General features: G+C 53.8%; 8 protein-coding genes across 8 annotated transcripts; 4 read left to right on the top strand and 4 right to left on the bottom strand.

Annotated features, from left to right (window-relative positions):
- Window positions 1-344: 344 nt before the first annotated feature.
- K489DRAFT_385533 (uncharacterized protein) lies at window positions 345-983 on the bottom strand. The gene has a single exon (XM_033606126.1). The coding sequence runs from the start codon at window positions 971-973 to the stop codon at window positions 356-358; it is 618 nt and encodes a 205-aa protein (XP_033454841.1). The 5' UTR covers window positions 974-983; the 3' UTR covers window positions 345-355.
- An 823-nt stretch (window positions 984-1,806) lies between these two features.
- K489DRAFT_374850 (uncharacterized protein) lies at window positions 1,807-2,992 on the bottom strand (the record flags this gene model as incomplete). The annotated part of the gene is made up of 3 exons (XM_033603559.1): window positions 1,807-2,576; window positions 2,638-2,694; window positions 2,755-2,992. 3 exons carry the CDS (start codon window positions 2,990-2,992, stop codon window positions 1,807-1,809), a joined length of 1,065 nt encoding a protein of 354 aa, XP_033454840.1.
- A 929-nt stretch (window positions 2,993-3,921) lies between these two features.
- On the top strand, window positions 3,922-4,695 carry K489DRAFT_385531 (uncharacterized protein). Its single transcript, XM_033606125.1, has 2 exons — window positions 3,922-4,460; window positions 4,519-4,695. Exons 1-2 carry the CDS (start codon window positions 4,146-4,148, stop codon window positions 4,591-4,593), a joined length of 390 nt encoding a protein of 129 aa, XP_033454839.1. The 5' UTR covers window positions 3,922-4,145; the 3' UTR covers window positions 4,594-4,695.
- A 1,012-nt stretch (window positions 4,696-5,707) lies between these two features.
- Window positions 5,708-6,951, top strand: K489DRAFT_385529 (uncharacterized protein). The gene is made up of 2 exons (XM_033606124.1): window positions 5,708-6,443; window positions 6,568-6,951. Exons 1-2 carry the CDS (start codon window positions 6,141-6,143, stop codon window positions 6,640-6,642), a joined length of 378 nt encoding a protein of 125 aa, XP_033454838.1. The 5' UTR covers window positions 5,708-6,140; the 3' UTR covers window positions 6,643-6,951.
- Window positions 6,952-7,303: 352 nt separating this feature from the next.
- Window positions 7,304-10,811, bottom strand: K489DRAFT_328775 (3-hydroxy-3-methylglutaryl-CoA reductase 2; the record flags this gene model as incomplete). The annotated part of the gene is made up of 2 exons (XM_033602087.1): window positions 7,304-7,658; window positions 7,726-10,811. The coding sequence occupies 2 exons, from the start codon at window positions 10,809-10,811 to the stop codon at window positions 7,304-7,306; spliced, it is 3,441 nt and encodes a 1,146-aa protein (XP_033454837.1).
- Window positions 10,812-13,740: 2,929 nt separating this feature from the next.
- K489DRAFT_414292 (uncharacterized protein) lies at window positions 13,741-14,745 on the top strand (the record flags this gene model as incomplete). Its single annotated transcript, XM_033608151.1, has 2 exons — window positions 13,741-13,986; window positions 14,083-14,745. The coding sequence occupies 2 exons, from the start codon at window positions 13,741-13,743 to the stop codon at window positions 14,743-14,745; spliced, it is 909 nt and encodes a 302-aa protein (XP_033454836.1).
- Window positions 14,746-15,434: 689 nt separating this feature from the next.
- On the bottom strand, window positions 15,435-15,984 carry K489DRAFT_385523 (uncharacterized protein). Its single transcript, XM_033606123.1, has 2 exons — window positions 15,761-15,984; window positions 15,435-15,654 (listed from the first exon to the last, which is right to left on the bottom strand). The coding sequence occupies exons 1-2, from the start codon at window positions 15,789-15,791 to the stop codon at window positions 15,497-15,499; spliced, it is 189 nt and encodes a 62-aa protein (XP_033454835.1). The 5' UTR covers window positions 15,792-15,984; the 3' UTR covers window positions 15,435-15,496.
- A 305-nt stretch (window positions 15,985-16,289) lies between these two features.
- K489DRAFT_414291 (uncharacterized protein) lies at window positions 16,290-18,086 on the top strand (the record flags this gene model as incomplete). The annotated part of the gene is made up of 1 exon (XM_033608150.1): window positions 16,290-18,086. One exon carries the CDS (start codon window positions 16,290-16,292, stop codon window positions 18,084-18,086), a length of 1,797 nt encoding a protein of 598 aa, XP_033454834.1.
- Between the last annotated feature and the right edge of the window lie 950 nt (window positions 18,087-19,036).

Raw genomic sequence — 19,036 nt, 5'->3', positions numbered from 1 at the left:
AAGAAGAATCCTCAGCTAAAGAAGGGGGATAGAGTCTATGTACTTACAAAAAACTTCGGCACAAAGAGGCCATCAAAGAAGCTCGATCACGTCAAGGTCGGACCCTTCTTGATCACCAGACAAACCGGGCCAGTGAACTATCAAGTTGCGCTGCCATCCGATACCCGAAAACACCAGACATTCCATGTCTCTCAGCTAGAACCAGCTGACTCAGGAACGCCACTGCAAGAAACCTTTCACCAGGAGAACTTCGAAGAAGACGTGTACGAAGTCGAAAGAATATTAGAGCAGAAAGGTCAGCGATATCTTATTAAATGGAAAGGATACCCAAATAGCGAAAATACCTGGGAACCAATCAAGAACTTGACGAACTGTCGACTCCTGCTGCAGGAATGGCAAAGAAGTCTGATGAAACCCCCTCTAAGGCCATCCAGGACTCGATAGGCAGCTCCAGGATGCCATGGTCAAGATGAAACTCAGGAATCTCAACGGGAGCCTCGACAGGAACGGCTGAACCGGGCTCGCCATCACCGGACTCTTCGTCACTCAGGACATCGAGCTCCGCCTCCACAGCAGCCTCAGCACGACGAGCCTGCTGAGCAAAGATCTTCCGAAGACGCAATTTCTTTTCCCGCCGCTGCCGAAGCTGAGAATTCAGCTTATCCTGGGCCTCCATCAGCTCCAGCTCCTCCTTCTCGATCTCCTCGATTTGAAGAGCCAGCTTGTCCCGACTAATCACGAGCTTCTGCCACTCTTGAGCGCGGAGCGTTACGTCGCAACTCCGACAATTTTTCCGGACACACTCGGAGCACTTCTTGGAACGCGGCCCCACCACGCAGGAAGGGCGAATCTCGCCCTCAGGCACTTTCGCATTACGACAATTGGAGCAAGGCGCCATATCCAGGTCTGAAAGCTTGATACCGACAGCGTTGATAGCTGTCGCGCGAGAAATACGAGAAGAAGAGGACGACATGGCTGCCAACTCATAAGGGCAATCATCTATACTTATGAAGCAAGCCTCGAGACGAGGCTAGGCTGAAAGGGGAGTAGTGTTACGATCACACGACCGTGCCGCCTCAGGCACATGATCCCTCCACAGAACCCTAATCACGTGACTAAGCCAACAGAACAGACGGAGCAGGCTTCGCTCTGTTGGCTCTGCTACAACAGAACAAGCAGCATCAACTGCGTTCTGTTAGTACTACCTGTAGCAGGCATTTCCCTTTGTATGTAAGAAGACACACATATATAGGTAGGACGAGCTGACCTTATGTCGGCTCGTGTTGAACTCATGTTACCAACCTAGCCATTGAAATCAAAGACCCTTTCCTGCTCCTACCTCGCTACTCATTCTCAAGAAGCTACCTCGAGTAAACTACCCTTTGGCAGTTGACCCGTAACACTTAAGTGAATCTTCCAGATCCTGCTCGGTATAGGACGGCATTATCTAAACTAAAATCCTTTCCTAAATACTACTTTACGACTTATCGACGGTAATAACCTTATTTATTCGGACAGAACAACGCCTGTTATCAACAGAATGATTAAATTGATCTGCTTCTTATTCTAGTTTTGTCACTAGACGAATATTGGAACAAAAAAACTCAGAACTCGACAACAAACGGTATTCTAACCCTGCAAACCCTGCGTTATATATGTCTGCAACGCGTTCTTGATTTGCACTTCTGCGAGCAATGGAGCGCCAAATCGAACGCTAACATTCACAATCCGGTGTCCTGTGACTGCATTGAGCCAGCAGGCACAATGTCCCTGTGCATTCTTTCCCAACCTAATCAAGAAGACTGCTCAGACGGTTGAGACGAAGGCGGAGATACCATCGGGCTTGCCGTCAGACTTGAGCTTGGGAGTGCAGACGTTGCCACTTTGGGGACCGGCGTCGCAGCCCTCGATGCTACCCTTGACACAGACGTAGTAAGGAGTGAAAGCGACGTATCCACACTGGCCTTCTCCAGCCTGGAACATGTAGCTGACCTCGCTGGAGGTTTCCTCGGTAGTCTCAAATCCGACGGAAGCAGAGACGATACCGAATGGGTCGCCAACGGTGGAGCTGAAGCTGGTGGTGTGCGAAACGCTGACGCTCTCGGTGTAAGTGACACCTGCATCTGGTCCGCAGAAGTCCTGGCTGATGCGGAAGGATTGACTACCGACGGTGGTGTATTCGCCGCCATCCTGAATGAATTTGTCGCAGTCGCGCTTCTCAACGGGCTTCTCAGCAGCTGACAGGGAGAGAAGCGGCTCAACGGGCTTGAAGATGGAGACGCCGGCATCGCTGACGGTCTGGACAACGGTGGAAAGGTTGAGTCCGTGGTCGTGCAAAAACTGGTCCATGATGTCTTGGCCCTGGGCCCAGACGGCAGTCGGGACAATCATGTTGCCATCTGCGTCCTTGAGGACAGCACTCATGGAGCTGGTACCCGCAAGACCGCGCTTGGAAGCACCGGCAGCGGTGCAGTCACCTGTGCCGCAGCAGAACTGGACCATGATGGTCGGGTGGGTCTCGACGCTGGTGCAAGCGTCACCGCGTCCGGCGTAGCGAGGGAAACCACAGCCAGGCTCTGCAAAGAGATAGTATGATTAGTATATGCCAGAACAAGAGATCTGTGTGAAGGAACTCACCATCGACGTTAGCTGGAGTGCGGATGATGGTTCGGCAGGTGGGGTTGTCGACAGGAGCTGTAGATATCAGTCAGCAGATTTCATGAGCAATCCAATACATTGAAGCAATGCACATACGGATATCGAAGAAGAGAGGATAAATTGAGCCGTTCACAGGGTAGTCGTCTTTCTTGGCTCCAAGGACGTCATCACGGTTGTAGATGACACAGGCTGGGTAGCCCGTCCCCTGCTGAATAAGGCTGTTGGGGCAGTAGTCACATGCACCCGAGTTGCAGACACCGATGGCAGTTTCCTGAGCAACAGCTTTGGCGATGAGCAGGCCCATGGCCGCGGCAGAGATAAGACGAGAAGTCATAATTGTAAGAGTGAAGACCTGTGTATAAGGAAGGTGATGATGGCGTTGTTATTACTGCTTGGTGATTGCTGCTTTGTGTGGTTCTGTGTACTGTGATAAAACTTTCGGACGGATTTTGAAGAGCCTATTTATATTCTTGTGATCCTCCTCAATGAATGAGCTTATGATCAAGAATGACGTATCGTTGCTGTGTGAGAGCCGAAGACCGACGGTAGTCAGTCCTCGACCATGTCGCATGTTGGATTTCCATGTCCTCCTGCTAACTTTTGGTCATGTCCACACAGCATGATTGTGTTTGTGTTACCTGACGTCACATCTCAATATCTACTTCATGCTTGGATGCACTTGGTATGAGACTCGATATGGTTGTGCCTGGGACTTGGCGTTGGCTTGAAGGCGCCGAGGCAGAGTCACATTGCTTAGCGTGAAGCATTTTTGTTTGTTCTGTGCGTCTCTAGCCCTGCAGAGTAAGAGCGCGGCAAGCATCTAATTGTTATGTATGACATCGTCTAGGCTCACAGCACAGAACAGTGTTGACAAGAGCTAGACATGATAAGTGATATCGATGGACAACTTCGATGTTACGTTAGCACGAGACTAGCATGTGGGGCCCATCGAACGTCGATCTCTCGTCAAGTTGTTGGTGGGACCGCATGGCCCGTTCTCCTGAAGCTGCGGAACGACGTCGGTCATTGTGCGAGTGTGTCTATATGGAGCATGAAATAACCCAAAGTAGCCGCCGGGTCGCTGCGGAATAGTACATCAGTCCTAGCCCCCCAAATTTCGAAAGATTTCTCGAAGGACTGCTTGGCGATAAGCTCTTGGCTAAGCACTTGTTGTCGGCGGTGCCCGGCGCTAAATCCACATGCTGGCTTTAAGAATTGCGCCAGTGTTGGTGTTGGAACTTCATAGCTGTCCACAAAAGTTGGACTTACAGACCTCATGTTTTGCTTCGTGACTGTTACAACGTCATACTCTTACGCGAGAATCGCCTCGATTGAGATTACATGACAAGTAATGTCCAAAGATAAATAGCATAAATATTCGATATTAGCCATGTATGTGTACCATCACTCAACCATCAAGCTCGAACACCAGTACGAATCACATCAACACCAGATCAGCCTTCTCTCCTCCCAAACCTTTTTCCAGTATGCTCGCAAAATTCGCCCTCCTCGCTGTGGCGATTCTTTCTGCCAACGCTGCGACCCTGCCTCAGCTTGAATCCAGACAGGATATCGCTCAAACCTTTGTTACCTTCTGGAGGAAGGGCTGTGGCATCGATCCCTGCGACAGCGACCTGGGGTGCCAAAGGACCATCCCTTTCGGAGGGCAATCCCCAACCAAAGAGGGCGAGTGTTACGCGAACCCAGACCAGTCCTACCGCTCGCTTCAACTGGAAGTGCTGGACGACACCAAGTGGGAAATCGATGTCTTCTCCGGCGATGGCTGCAACAACTTTATCACGGTAAGTTTCTTGCTTGACATCGACTCAACACTACATCAGGCTGACTGCGTTCCCTAAGACCATCGACACGCCATCCTGCTATCTCCAGCCGGATGGACAAGTCATCGTCAGCTTCAGAGCGCGCAAGCTTTAGATGACTGAGGAACAGTGTGGGTTCGTGCTGTGGGAATGACAGGGCGATCAAGCGGAAACAATATAGAGAGCGCAATCTGAATCTTATCGCATCCTCGACCGTCTGTTGACTCATCGTGTGTCATTCAGCGACGTGTAAATCTGTGAGACGAAGCGTTGAAGTTTGGTAGTCGTGTTGCGGAGTATATCGCATGTCGCCCAAAGTCAATGCAAGGTCCTGTCAGTGATGGTCGCCTACCTGGGGCTTGTCATGTACGGGTATCGGTCAAATCGGACGGAGTACTCGCATGATCAATTTGATGCATGGTCTGTATGATGAGTGGGACAGCCTCAGTTCACTTCACAGCTGCTGGAGTGCCCTGTTGAATTTGATCGACACCTGTATATGCTATAATTGTCATTGCATTGTGCGAACGAATTCAAGTGCACATGTCCGGGTGTTTGTCGGCGAGCTTAGAATCCTGCGGGATGGCCAAGCGCGCTAAAGTTTAAGCGCTTGCATCTCCAACATCTCTATTAGTTGGACCTGTCCTTCCTGCTAATTTTATTCATAGGCTTCTCATTCCACGCATGAGCCGTTGAATTCGGCCTCGATCCACAATATCTTGTAGATGAATGTACACATCGTCATCGGATTCCGCAACCGATGAAGGGCCGTTTCGGCCGTCCAATTGGAAGGATGTAGCGGGGACCGTTCGAGAAGACGTCACTGTCTGCGGCGGATGAACACCGGCAAGAAGGCTCAGTCGCTGCTCTGTGATCAATGAAGCTCTCACGTTGTTTTGGGCCGGTGCTCTTCTCGGAGCGCACATTTTGCGATTATACGACTTCTGTCCAGCTCGGGACCACTGCGGCTGCAGACGACGATCGGGCCCGCAGTCGCGACTTCAGCTTATACATAGCTAGGTACTGCGATACACGATCTGCGACGTTGCCTCCGTGCTCATAGATAGTTGGAACCTGCTAACCACGTGCAAGCCTGTGGATGCGATGTCACCAAGGGCGATCTCGATCCCCAGTCATGAGCTACCGACCAAGCTAGACTTACTTGGCTGCGTTCGCCAAGTAACACTCCAATGGATTGAAATATCTCGAAGCTCAAAGTGGTAATTTGTCGGCGTCGGGATTGCTTGTCATGATACTGACCAAGGGATGAGGTCACCGGAGTGCTCGATCGAAACAAAGCACGTCCCTGCGTGTCATATCGAGATTAGCGGTCCGTGAGGTCCATATATATACTACATACCCAGACGCTACTTTTATGCATGTCCTTCCATAAGGCTGGCTTGGCAATCTCAAGGCTCAGGACTTCTTCATTTTGGTACTTTGCCATGACGAAAGGTTCAAACCCGCCAAAATATCACAATGCCGTCATCATCGAGGATACATCGAGGCGCATTCTCGAGGGATGGGTGGAAAAGTGGACGAGTCTTCGATCGGACATAAATACCGCCGTTTCGGCGAGAAACAGAAATCCACCAGTTCCCAGCTGAGCTCGAATTGAACAACGATACTCTCACTTTGCCCACCTCAAACCACTCGCTCACCATGCTTTCCAACCTCCTTCTCTTCATTGCCGCCGCCAGTGCCGCGGCCGTCCCCTCCCTCGAGGCCCGCGCAACTCCCGAGGCAATCGTGACCGCCTGGAGGCAAGGCTGCGGCAACTACGAATGCGGCACCGACCTCGGCTGTTCATACGGGACGACGTACGGGGAAGGGTTCCCCTCGAACCAGGAGGAGTGCTACGCCGTGGGATACGGGTACAACTCGCTGCAGTTGAACGTGCTGGACGAGAGCGACAACTGGAGCGTCGATGTCTTCTCCGGTGAAGGGTGCAACAACCCGGTCGGCGTAGGTGTTTTTCTTCCAGCTTTTTCTCCCTTTGTCTTTTCCTCTCTTTCGATTGCTATGTTTCTCCCTGCTGGCATGTGTTTTTGCACAAAGGTCAGATTACTGACGAGATGACCCGATCCAGACTGTCTCCAAGAACTCGTGCTATTTGCAGCCTGTCGGCCAGATCATCGTCAGCTTCCGAGCGCGCCGGTTGTAGACGGGATGGGCTTTGCGGTGGAAAGGATCAGGTGGTTTGGATCGGGCTTGGGGGGAGGACGATGTGACAAACCACGACGTTTGTGGGCTCGGCGTGGTCCTGCTGGGATCACCCACCACGTCGCTTTCATCCGCCGGATGTATCAGGTTTTCGATCGTTTTGTCTTTACTTCATATGCAAATGCCTGAGCTGTCGTTGTTCTCGAGAGGACATGTCGGGGATCACCCCTTCTCCCGCTATTTCTGTGCAATCCGTCGTCACCGTGAGACACAGAGGGACCAGCGTGTATTCCTAGGATATAATGAACCACACGATTGCAGCAACGCCAGGAAGTGCAAGTTTCAAATGTGATAGGATATATGGCCTTTTCATTGCCTCGGGATGAAGCAATCTATGTATAGAGATAGAGCCCTCAAATTATGCTCAGGCAGAGGGAAAGGCGTCGCGATCAACAACATGTGGTGATCGCCTAACGATAGCGGATAGTGGATGGGGAGAGGGAGAACGCGATGGGAGACCAACACAGTGCGGCCCGCATCGCAAGATAATCTAGAAATGGCGGAAGAGTTCATCGTCTTCCCGGACCCAGTTCCCGTCGGGTGAGAGAAGAAAATTAGAAGACGTCTAACCACTACTGTTTCTTTCCTTTTCCATCCGAGGTTCACCGTCTCGCCGCCTCCCTGGCCTTCTCGACCGTACTCGTCATGGTCAAGCCGACAGGCGTCGGACTCCTCGTGGGGACCGCGCTCGGTGCAGCCGAGCGATTGTGCGCCATGTGGGCTTTGACGAGATGGCCTGCGGCCAAGGCGGAGCAGAGGGACAACTCACCGGCCAAGACGGCGGCGGCGATGATGCGGGCGAGGGAGCGGGCGTTTTCGCCGGGAGAGGTCGGGTGCGGGCCCCGGACGCCGAGGAGGTCGAGCATGGCGGCTTGCGGCTCGAGGACGGTGCCACCGCCGAGCGTGCCGACTTCGATGCAGGGCATGCTGACGGAGATTTGGAGGGAGCCGCGGAGACTGTTCAGAGGATGAAAGGTTAGTCATTGTCAATTTCGGGGGTTGGAATGGGTCAGATGAGACTTACTTCTTCATGACGGTGATACAATTGCTGCTCTCGACGTTCTGGGCCGGGTCCTGTCCGGTGGCCAAGAACATAGCAGTGAGAGTGTTAGCGGCATGGGCATTGAAACCACCGATCGAACCCGCCATGGCAGAGCCCATGAAGTTCTTCGCAATGTTGAGCTCGACGAGCGCATCCACATCACTCTTGAGCACGCTGCGCACGACTTCGGCCGGGATGATGGCCTCGGCGACGACGCTCTTGCCACGGCCGTCGATCCAGTTGATGGCGGCGGGCTTCTTGTCGGTACAGAAGTTGCCGCTGACGGAGATGATGGCCATGTCGTCGAAACCGGCGTTCTCACGCATGACGCGGAGGGCGTGCTCGACACCCTTGGAGATCATGTTCATACCCATGGCATCACCGGTCGTGGTCTTGAAACGGATGTACAGGTAAGTGCCAGCAATGGCGGTCTTCATGGTTTGTAACCGCGCGAATCGTGAGGTGGAGTTGAAGGCCTCCTTCATGGTCTTTTGGCCTTCGGCGCTGTCCAACCACAATTTGGCTGCTGCTGCACGAGCCAAGGTCTCGAAACCAACACATGGGCCACGGGTCATGCCGTCGGCTGTGACGACTGTAGTGGCGCCACCGCCAGCATTGATGGCCTTGCAACCTCGCGATGTCGATGCGACAAGCACACCTTCGGTTGTCGCCATCGGTAGGTAGTATGATTTGCCGTCGATCGTCATGGGGCCAGCAAGACCGAGAGGTAGAGGGAGGTATCCGACCACGTTCTCGCAGCATGCACCGAAGACACGGTCGTAGTCGTAGCGTTTGTATGGTAGCAGCGAACGTTCGAGTTTAGATGCAATCGGCACACTGCGCGAGACGAGGGCACGGCGAATCTTGACGGCACGGGTCTTGTCGCCGAGAGTCTTCTCGAGCGCATAGCCAGGGATTTTGCCGCGAAGTGCAAGGTCGATGAGCTCCTCGTCGTTCAGGAGAGTCACTTGCTTTTCAGCGAGAAGCGCTTCGCATTCCGCAGCTGAGCGCTTCACGACGGTACCATTGGCAGCCGGGGTTTCCTCTTCTTCCTCATCTTCTTCATCATCGCGCAGAGGCTGGGCTACCGGAGGCACAGCATGACCGTTGGTCGCCTCGTGCGTAGGTTGCTGAGCCTGTTCTTGTCGGGGTTCCTTGATGCTCCAGCGCGCCGCGTTGAAGAGGTATCCATTCAAAACCAAGCTCATGACCAATGCAGTAATCACCCATTTGCTCAGGACCGGGTCTTCGAAGCTCTTGAGGAGGCTCTCGACGACCTTCCCACCGACCGCTGAAAACAAGCCACGCTCCAAGTCGCCATCGAAGAGTGCCCAGTCCACGTTTGCAGGAGCGGAGTAGTGGACTGAGGGATACTGGAATTCATACTTGATAGGGCTGAATACGGTGACGGTGGTGGGTACCCGGTTGTGCTCGGCACGGGCGAAGATGATATCGAGCGCATTGCCGGCGACCTTGAATGGATCAAGCGGAGGCTGTGTGACGACGCTGGACAAACCGGCGGTCGGCAGAGGCGAGTTGTGACGTGTACCACGGAATGGCATGGTGCAGAGGTTGAGGACGTTGATGAGCAAGAAACCAGATACCATCAGGACCTTGAACCTCGGGATGCTGCTGTCGCGTGCCTTGCGACCGAAAAGGCTCAGCAATTCGTTGCTTTCGACGTTCTTGCCGTTGGGCCAGTCGTTGCTAGCGGCTACGTTCTCAGCGACACGGCGGCTGACACCATCCTCCTCCAAGGCCTTGCGGACAGCCACGTGACGCTTGATGCGATTAATCTCGAGCTTTATGGTCAAGATTGAAGTGTAGAAGGTGAAGAGCAGGATGCAGTCGAAGAAGAGAGTCCATGCAGCAAGGATGCAGAACGGACGAAGACCACCCTGGATGCCAGACGCTGCGCCAGCACAAAGGATTGCGATCTCGATGCAGTAGTCGCGCACAATCTCCAAACCGCGCTCACGCACAGCGACCTGTACGGCATTCTGAATGGTCAGAGTCCCATCACCGGAAGCGTTGTCGCCAGGCTTGCCATTCTTGGCGCGCAGTGCGGCGGACAAAACGGCCTGGGTGAGCATGATGGGCTTCTCAAATCCCACAGTGACCACCAGGAATGGAACGCCCTCGGAGATGAGAATCACATTCTCGGGGACACCTAGGTAAAGCGTAACGATCAGGCCGAAGAGGAAACCGAGCGTGCTCGAAAACAGGACCGATGCCGCCAACCAGAAATTGGATCCCATGCGACGCATACTCATGAAGAGGGAGACAAATGTCAAATGCAGAGAAATGTATCCGAGTGCCATGATGATGATATCCAGCGTCTCGGCGTTCTTCAGGACATCGACAAAGGCGGTCCACGAGTTTCGTGCCCAGCCCAGCCAAGTGCTCGAACCATTGTTTGCTCGGGAAGACTTCATCAACCACAACTTCTGCTCTTGCTGGTCTTCCGAGTCCGCTTCCAACTCCTCCTCTGACGAGGGAGTACGTGGCTTGGCCCCGATCTCTCGGATCGATTGGAAGAATTCGGGGGTCTCCGAGTAAGGCATGGAGAATGCGAGGGTGGTGTCTGAGCCGAGAGGAGAGAAGACGCTCTCGCTTGAGGGCAGCCGCTGGATATGGCTGGTTGTGGGGATCTGCTCGACGATGGGCGAGACATTGAATGAGCGAGCGGCCGAGTTGACAAACTCCAGGGTCACCAGCGCAAGGTCCTCCTTTGCGGAGGCCTTGGACTTGTAATCATCTGCCTGCCATTTCCAAGCTGTTTCTGGTCCCAAGTTGAGCCTCCTGCTCCCACTCGAAAGCGTGGCGAAGTCGATGCGGTTCGCAATGTCTAATGGCTTGGGTTGGAAGAAGCCGGTTTCAAGGAGCTGAACGTAGAAAAGGCTGCCGAGAATGGCGACGACCGCAATGGTTCGGACAGGGTGGGTGCACGCCTTGAGCGAGACGGTCTCGAGAAAAGGAGTGATTCTGCGGTCGTAGACGCCGGGCTTGTCGGAGTCGTCGGCGCCATAACCACGGCGCCACCGTGAAGGAATGAGATTCTGTAGCATTGTGATCTGTGGTCGGTTGTGGAGCTACCGTTGTCGAGTGCCAATGGCAGAGAAGCTGGAGTTTGAACACTCCCGATCTTGTTGAAGACTGGAGCAGACGCGTCGTGCTATGAGAAGGAAACGCTCATTGCACGGAGAGGGACTTTGAGAGACACACGACTCGGTTGAAACAGTCGCAGTCTGGCGGAGGAGAGAGAGAGTTGCGCGATATGGCTCCCTTCCAGGCGGGAGTTGGAAAAGTTGCGAGGGCGCACAGGCCACAATGGCGGTTGAGGTGAACGGGTGGTGATGAACTCCGGCAGGAAAAGAAAGCTCTCGCAACGCAACAGGATACGATACCGCCTGTTCGCTGTCGATGTGCAGGACGATGTAGCAGGTTGAATACAAATATCACAACCAGGACCAGGGACCAAGGGAGACACGGCAGCATAAGAATCAAAAAACAAGGGAATCACCTGGGCATATAAGGATTTGGCCGTCCGAGGGCTGACATGTATTTTATTATTTGAGATCCGGTACATCAGGTGGGCGATTGCGGAAGTGATGGGGAAGGCAAGCTCGACTTTTACTGCTTTTAGCCCTTTGCCGCATGCGTCAAGCAGCATCGCCGGCCGTTCGACGGGCCGAGAGAGAGCCAGCTGGGCAGAGACAGAGAGAGGCAAATGCGATATGATGATTATTGCAGCAACACGATGAGAATTATTATTACAGCATATTGGGTCACTCCCTCTCCTTCCCTCCTGATGCTTCGTCGACCAGTATATATTCCATACAACGGTAACGAGAACTCCATCGCGGTAGGGGATCTCATTGTCCCCTCTTTGGAGGTCCCAAGGTTGATTTCAGACTCGCGCTATCTTCGCGCACGATAAAGCCCCTGTCGACGCTACGACGATGCTAGATTCCGACGGATAAGGAGAGCAAGATGAGACTGCCACACTGCTCTCTATTGCACCGCTATTCCGATGCTTCTAATTTGGAGACCGAGCACCTCCAGACAATCAACAGCAATGCGACATTTGAGAACGGAGAGCGGCAGAAGATCTGACCATGTCGAACCCCGACGCGGCTCTGCGTGACCTCCCAGCTGAGTGAGATCCTCGGCTCCATGCCAGTCCGGGGTGAGGTGAGATGCCGCTGTCCTGCATTGCATGCATTTGTCCGATCTATTTATCGGCTTTTGCGGGAGAATGTCCAGCGCATGGATTATTTACCTGGACAACACGGCACGCCCCAATGACCCTGGCGCCTGCTGGGGAAGAACGATCATCTGCGGAAACGGCAAATGCTCTCGTTAGCCCTTCATCCCTCTCGTTGTCCTCAGGGAACCCAGGGAAAGCGCAGTCGAGGATGGTGGTGGAGCGGAGTAGTTCGCATGAGCCAAGCAAGCGTACTGTGCCAAATCTTTGACGCAGGGACCGACACCGCCCACGCGTGTGTGTACGTACTGTGCCCGGCGCAGACCGATATTTCTCCTGGAGTTCATCATTTATTATTATTATTCCTACATAGTTACCTCCTTGTAACGGCAGACCATCGTGCGGGCTCGTACCTTCTCCATGATCCGATCCGCATTGCCATTGATGCTGGACAGACCGAAACAGCACTACCTGCCTAGGTAGGTACGCATGTGAGCAGTGTAGGGCGATCACGCGCGAGAGACATGCCGAAGATCGAGATGGTCTAATACATCAAGACTCGTCGATCCCGCGCAGAGAACGTACGAGGATATTTGGGTCGCAATGGCAGGAGTCACAGATGACAGATGCAACAAACCTGGGAAGTCGTACGATTTTCAAAGCCAGACGCAGGGCCGGCTGCTGTACGTACCTGTACCTAGTATGCATGAAGGCGATGAGGGAGAAGTGGACACCCCTCGACTTAGGGTTGACATTTCGCATTACTCCACTGTAAGCCCAACCCGATTGTCGTGCATGTTGACGTTCGATGATGCACAATGTTCATATATGCCCAAAGGCGAGAGACACCTGCTCGAACAGCTAATGAGCCAATCAATGTCCCCACGTCCGTTGATCGACCAACTCTGCCTCCGAGTCTCGGACAGGAAGGCCAGCTCTCGCCGTCTCTGAGAGCAGCTGAAGTCCTCGCTGCAAATGCCGGCCTGCACCTGTCTCGTTCAAAACCCGGGGGCAAGTCAGACGAGACCGACTCCCAAGGCCGTCGTGTCGACACCGTCACCTAGGATGAGATGCAGACGTACATACCAGGTAGGGAGGTAGGTAGCAAGTGAATAGCAGCAGATAGACACAAGCACGTGACAAGATGGTCCCTATAGTTCTCTGCGCATCAAGTATCCAGTATACTTACCTACCTATCTAAGTCATGTAGGCACCTATAGATGTATAGTATTACCTGCTGTTGGTGTAGGCGTCGGCAGCTACCTATGTACTACCTGTTGAAAATAGGTGTAAAAACAGTGCACTTGGCGCGCGTGCACGGAGCGACTGTTTGTATCGGCTGTCGTCGCGACTACGGTACTCCAGAATCTCCAGATACAACCCTGGGAATACATCAAAGCTTTGCATCCTCTGCTCATGAGTGCGATTCTTCTTCGCTTCTATCGACGATGCTCACAATGAATCTGACCCGTGCAAGTACCCACTCATTGCCAAGAGCGCCACAGTCGGGAGGCGTCTACACAGGGATGTGAAGTTATCTACAAGTCTCGGAGCCTGTTCATTGTCATCATCATGGGAATGAAGATACCACGTGGAGACATGTTGCGGTGGTGTTGCCGGTGATGTCGCTGTGCACTTCGAATGCGCATCCTACCTGCAGCTACGTTACCTGCAGCTACGTTACCTGCAGCTCGACCAGCACGGCCGAACACCCACGACCCGTCGGGTCGATTCCTCATGCCATCACACCACCTCCAAAGGCACCCGACGTACTTCTAGCTTCACACATGATGTCCGCCGATCCAGAAGATTGGATGCTCGGGGATCCCGACATTGCAGAGTTCAATCTACTCGCGTGTGCGAGTCTTTACAACGAACTGGTCGCAAAAGCCAGGGATCTGGCACCGGCGAACTTCGCGGATGGCGACCCATTGCCCATGCCAAATTCGATCAACCTCATTCCTCACGAACGTCCAGACGATGAGCTCCCAAGAGGGAAGTCACCCGCCCTGGAGCTATTCCTCCAACATTGTATCGTGAACGAAAATCGCCCATGGAATTCTTTGCTCATGCCCTTCATCCAGCCGCTCGAACTAAGGTTTTATATGTACGACGACTGGTTGGACTCATAGGAATCACATTCAAAAGTTTGCCTTCTTCATCTGCCACAATATGAGCCAGAAGGCGGCTTGTTCTTCGACCAACGTTCGAGTCGGGCAAGGATCATTGCCTTCCCTGGGCCTGAACGGGCTGATGATTACCAGGATTGGTTGCCCTTGGAAACCATTTTGAAGAAATGGCTCATGTGTTGGGATCGAGGGCTGATCACGTTAACCTACGACGAAGAAGATCCCGGCGATGAGTGGGGTCGCAGCGCCCTTCTCGGCTGGAACCACGAAATGTACTACCGCGATCACATTCCGGAGACTTTTCGCGTATGGGAGGAGTATTTGGCTGCGATAGAGGAGCGAGTGCCGGGCGAAGCATTCGACACGACACCGGCACCGCCGCGGGAAAGACCCGCCATGCGAAAATCATGCAGTGCCTCCACCACACTCGGGTCCGACCATCAGCCAGACCAACCCATGCCGGCAAAGCAAGACTTCCCCGAGGAATGGTTCATCCGTGCGCGGCAACCCGCCAGGCTGAAATCCGGACGACCGCTCCGCATCGCACCGGGCCTGATCATACCACCGGATGCCATGCGCGAAGCAAACCTCGACGACCCCGGTGACCACGAGAAAATCATCTTCCTCTCCGTCCACGACTCTTCCGGTCGCCTTCTCCCCGCCTGAACACATCCTCCCACGACGGCCTCTACCTCTCACGCGACTACGGAACCTTCGTCGACAGCGTCGCCTATTCCCGGCATTTCCCGAACGTTCAGCGGCGGTCCCGGTCGGACTTGTTCCATCCCCTCAGCAGTGAGGGGTCGTTGGTGCCGTGTCCCTGGAACCCATCGCGCGGGCTGGGACTCGTAGATATCCTGAGAGCTTGGAAGCGCTGCGTCGAGGAAGGACACTGGACGGTCGGTGAGGATGGGGTTGAGGGCGGGTTTCAGGATTTGGAGGGTGTGGACGGGAGATGTGGGAGAGTGGATTGGGCGGAGGTGGAGCTTTGATGAGTGTATGTCTCTTTCAACGAGTTCATGGATAGATTGGACTCCCTCTCAGGCTCGAACATTACAGGCTCTGGAAGCCCTGCCCGAGAGCGAACAGCGCATTGCATTGGTCACCGGATGCAGGCGTGACACGTATGCGCTTATTCATCGGATCGCACTGTCCGATTGCAAGCACCTGAAACGATGATAGTCTTGTCACCGCCGCGGTCATACGGGACCATGTTCTGAAAGTGAAAAACAGTTCACACATCATCAGTTAAAATACAGATGCACATATGGAAACGCCGATGTCATGCCCTGGCGAATCGAATTGACGATACGCCATCTTCCCCAAACGCCTGTGAAGCCCCCCCCCCCCCCCCCCCCCCCCCAACAAAAACGCTGTCGACAATGTGTGAATGACCTGGCACATCATAGCTTTCCGTTCATGCGACGGCACAGGCAGCATCGGGTTTGTCGGCCTTGGGTGGGTACTTCTTGCCATCGACCTCATGTTTCGGTTCGCAGGTGCAACGCTCTGCCTCAGGAACTTCGTCGATGACCGTCGCGATGTGCTGGCCGCATCCCCACCATGATCGCTTGTCTGTAGACCGCGGTCGTCAGTCCGATACACCTTGATGGAATAACTGTAGGCAGCGCACGCGGCCGCAGCTGCGTGTATCCACGATGCTGCAGGGTCGGGGACTTACCACACTTGGAACAGGTTGCTTTCTTGCACATGTTTCGTTTCGGTGATGTTTATGGTGCGCTGGTGGCGGATGATGTTGGTATAAGCTTGATTTAGTTCTTTCTGATTCAGGGAGGGTATATGTGCGATCCTTGGTCTGTAGCAGTGGCCTTTCACGATCGCATTCGGTAATCCCGTTCGTCACCTAGGTCTATATATACCCTCTCCACTTCGAATCTGCAACAGTGATTTCAAATCTATCATACTTCACAGATAAGCTCTGCCATGCTGGAACGTGGATTGATAATGGGGCGTCTAGACCAGCGGGGCGCGGGAAGCTCGGGGTTCTCGGCGTCTTCGGGGTCTACATCACACAGCGTTTGGATTCACCGTCGTGTCTCTCCGGAACCTTGAGAAAAGTTGATGGCCAGTCACCCGAAAACTTGTTTCGGAGGAGAGTCCAAGTTGTCTGCAAAGCTTCCTCGTGTTTCAATGTGCAAGCGTACTTTTCCTCCACGCAGAACCTTCACATTGTTGCGACGGAGGCCACCATGAGAGAAAAGACTGTCGATGCGCCTTCGCGACTCGCCTGTGTGCAATGCCGGCGCCGGCACCTCAAGTGCGACGGTGTCACGCCAACGTGTCAGCGATGCATCGAGGAAGGCTCAGACTGCGTGTTCGCACCGTCAAGGCGTGGGCTCGCCAGGAAGCGTCCAGCTCCAGACAGCTCTGCGGTCCAGGCCGCAGAGCTCGGGAGGATGTCGATGAGGAAGCCCGACGAGACTGCACCGCGTAGCCAGATTAGCTCGCTCTCGCCGAGTGGGTCGTACAATGGAGCGACGTCCGACCTGGAGACGAGACTCAATTTCCGGCCACGAATGCCAGAGCTTGCATCAAACGTCAACATCGCATCTACGACAATGGCGACAATCAATCCTGGGCTCAGCGATGCGGACAAGAACAAGCTCATCAACAGCTTCTACCAACGCTTTTATCCAGCCCATCCGATCATAGTGCCGCGGGCCTTCTTCTCGTCGCAGCACTATCCCCATTATCTCGAACTGGTCATATGCTTCATCGGACAGCAATACCAATCCACTCCAGGTCCGGTGCCGAATCAGCTTCCGGGTAGCAACGCGATGAACCTCCACCATCTTGCGAGCGTTGCCATGTTGGAATCTAAGGACGAAGACACGGTCCACCGCGTACAGGCCCTCATATTTTATTCCATCGCTCTCCATGGACGGCATCAGACCAAAGAAGCGGAGTCGTGCGTCGCCCGAGCTGCGCGCATCGCGTTGATGGTGGGTCTGAATCGACCTGATTTTGCGCGTGACGCTCCGGTCCAAGACTTGAAGAGAGAGGAGAGCATTCGAAGGACCTGGTGGGAGCTCTACACCATCGACGCGTACATTTCCGCGCTGCATCGCAAACCAATGTTCACGAGCAGCAACATCAAACCTTTGCCACTTCTTCCTTGCGCGCAATCGGATTTTGAACTTTACGATCTTGACGTACCACCCGTCTCCCTCAACACTTTCAGTGGGCGAGTCTTTGCAGACGAAAATGTCGTATTTTCCTCGTACTGCTACCGGATTGAAGCAGCGCGCATCATCGAGCGAGTCTTGTCGCTTTCCGCGCTCGAGAGCGCTGAGCCGGACGAGATACAGAACGTTGACAACGCAATCGCCAGCTGGAAATTCCACCTGCCCAACCACGGCGACACTCTGATTCAATCGTCTGGCGAAGTCGACCCGCTGCTGTTCCAAGCTCATTTCATGATACACTGTGCGACTATTTTCCTCCACTTCCCGCGGAGCGAGCTACCCGCTACGATACCTTCGACCAACGACATCGCCTGCGCGAAAGGTTACCGACAACTTCCACCAACCTCTTCGCACCACACTGCGAAGACCATCAACGCCTCGAAAGAAATATCCAACCTCGCGTCGATTCCCGGACAACTCGATCAACATTCGCCCTTTTTCAGCTGCGGGCTCATTTTGAGCTGTATCGTCCAGCTCGCCGCCGCCTCGACGCACCTCCATTCTTGCGGCGCGCGATGCTTTCAGCAGCATCGCGACCGTGTCGTGTTGATCCTCGGCGTTCTCAAATGCCTAGGCCCAACCTGGGCAGTCGCACACAATGCTGTACAACAATTACGGGTTGTCGCGAACACGATTTTCACCGCTGACTCGCCGGAAGAGTGTGCCCCGACGACCAACAGCTCCATTCACGATAGTGCGTTGGACTTGGGCGAATTACCGGATTCGCTGTCTTGGTTCGATCTTCTCGCGCCGGGAGAGCTAGAGGAATCGCTACTCGCCTTCAGCAACACTCGGACTTGAACAGTCTTCCGCTGTCCATCAAGTCAGATTGATTCGTCACAGCCCCATGTGATTATATCGAACCGTGCCGCTTGCCATCCGATCGACGGCAGGCCGGCAGGATGGCGATCGATGTCGCTCGAGTCACCCCGCCAGCCGCTATATCCGCTTATCGCTACGCCTCATCACCATCGTCGTCAAGGATGGAGATTGAGCGTCGCGAGCTATCAACTAATCACAGTGCAGACTCTCTAGACCGAGTAGTTCTGCCATGAGAGTCGAGCCGATCAGGAGCTGTCGTACCATCACGCGTTCCGGTCACCGTACCCTGCAGAGGCCAATTCTAGATATTGTCGCAGATGGCTTCTTAGCTAGACCCGACCTGTTCCATCACTGGAGTGAGAAAGACTTCGAAGCGTTCGGACGGGTCTGCAATGTTGTCGAGCGACAACAGTTGAATATCGCTCGAAGAGAGATATAATGGACTAGAACTTATATGTAAATTCATTACGAAGCGAGCCGTGAGATGTATCGCGCCTCAGACGTTTGACGGATGAGAAGATCCTGCGCAGGCATAATATTTTGGACCTGGGCTACATATTTAGGATTCGCATGTTTGATCATTCGACATTAACCGTATAGCTGCATCCTGCAGGAGACCCAAGTAAGAAATCAAAGACACTCCAGCCACGACCATTTCTGCGAGTGAAACGAATGAAGCACAGTACATGCATAATGGCCGGGGTCATACGGCGCCTCAATCAATATTGCTCCCTCATGATCGCCGTTCTGAGATCAAATCCTGAAACTGAGCAATGGAGTCTTGGCCGGGGACTACTGAAACACCCCAATGCCACTAGTTCTCACGCTTGTAGAAACTTTCCCCGTCCCTGAACGCCACCAGCCCAGGCCTCCCCTTCACACAATCCGCTTTGTCATGGACCTCAAAGCGAAACGTCTCTAAAATTTGT

Source organism: Dissoconium aciculare (genome assembly GCF_010015565.1).
Source record: "Dissoconium aciculare CBS 342.82 unplaced genomic scaffold K489scaffold_29, whole genome shotgun sequence".
Classification (NCBI taxonomy): Eukaryota; Fungi; Ascomycota; class Dothideomycetes; order Mycosphaerellales; family Dissoconiaceae; genus Dissoconium; species Dissoconium aciculare.
Note: the sequence above shows the minus strand (reverse complement) of the source record. Positions and strands in the feature narration are given on the sequence as shown.

What these genes read in the sequence shown, in the direction of transcription:
- K489DRAFT_385529 (XM_033606124.1), top strand. Translation starts at nt 6,141, where the DNA reads ATGCTTTCCAACCTCCTTCTCTTCATTGCCGCCGCCAGTGCCGCGGCC. An exon ending in GGTGCAACAACCCGGTCGGC is followed by an intron (nt 6,444 to 6,567) that starts GTAGGTGTTTTT and finishes GACCCGATCCAG; the next exon opens with ACTGTCTCCAAGAACTCGTG.
- K489DRAFT_385531 (XM_033606125.1), top strand. Translation starts at nt 4,146, where the DNA reads ATGCTCGCAAAATTCGCCCTCCTCGCTGTGGCGATTCTTTCTGCCAAC. An exon ending in GCTGCAACAACTTTATCACG is followed by an intron (nt 4,461 to 4,518) that starts GTAAGTTTCTTG and finishes GCGTTCCCTAAG; the next exon opens with ACCATCGACACGCCATCCTG.
- K489DRAFT_385523 (XM_033606123.1), bottom strand. Translation starts at nt 15,791, where the DNA reads ATGTGCAAGAAAGCAACCTGTTCCAAGTGTG. An exon ending in AGCAACCTGTTCCAAGTGTG is followed by an intron (nt 15,655 to 15,760) that starts GTAAGTCCCCGA and finishes CGCGGTCTACAG; the next exon opens with ACAAGCGATCATGGTGGGGA.
- K489DRAFT_385533 (XM_033606126.1), bottom strand. Translation starts at nt 973, where the DNA reads ATGTCGTCCTCTTCTTCTCGTATTTCTCGCGCGACAGCTATCAACGCT.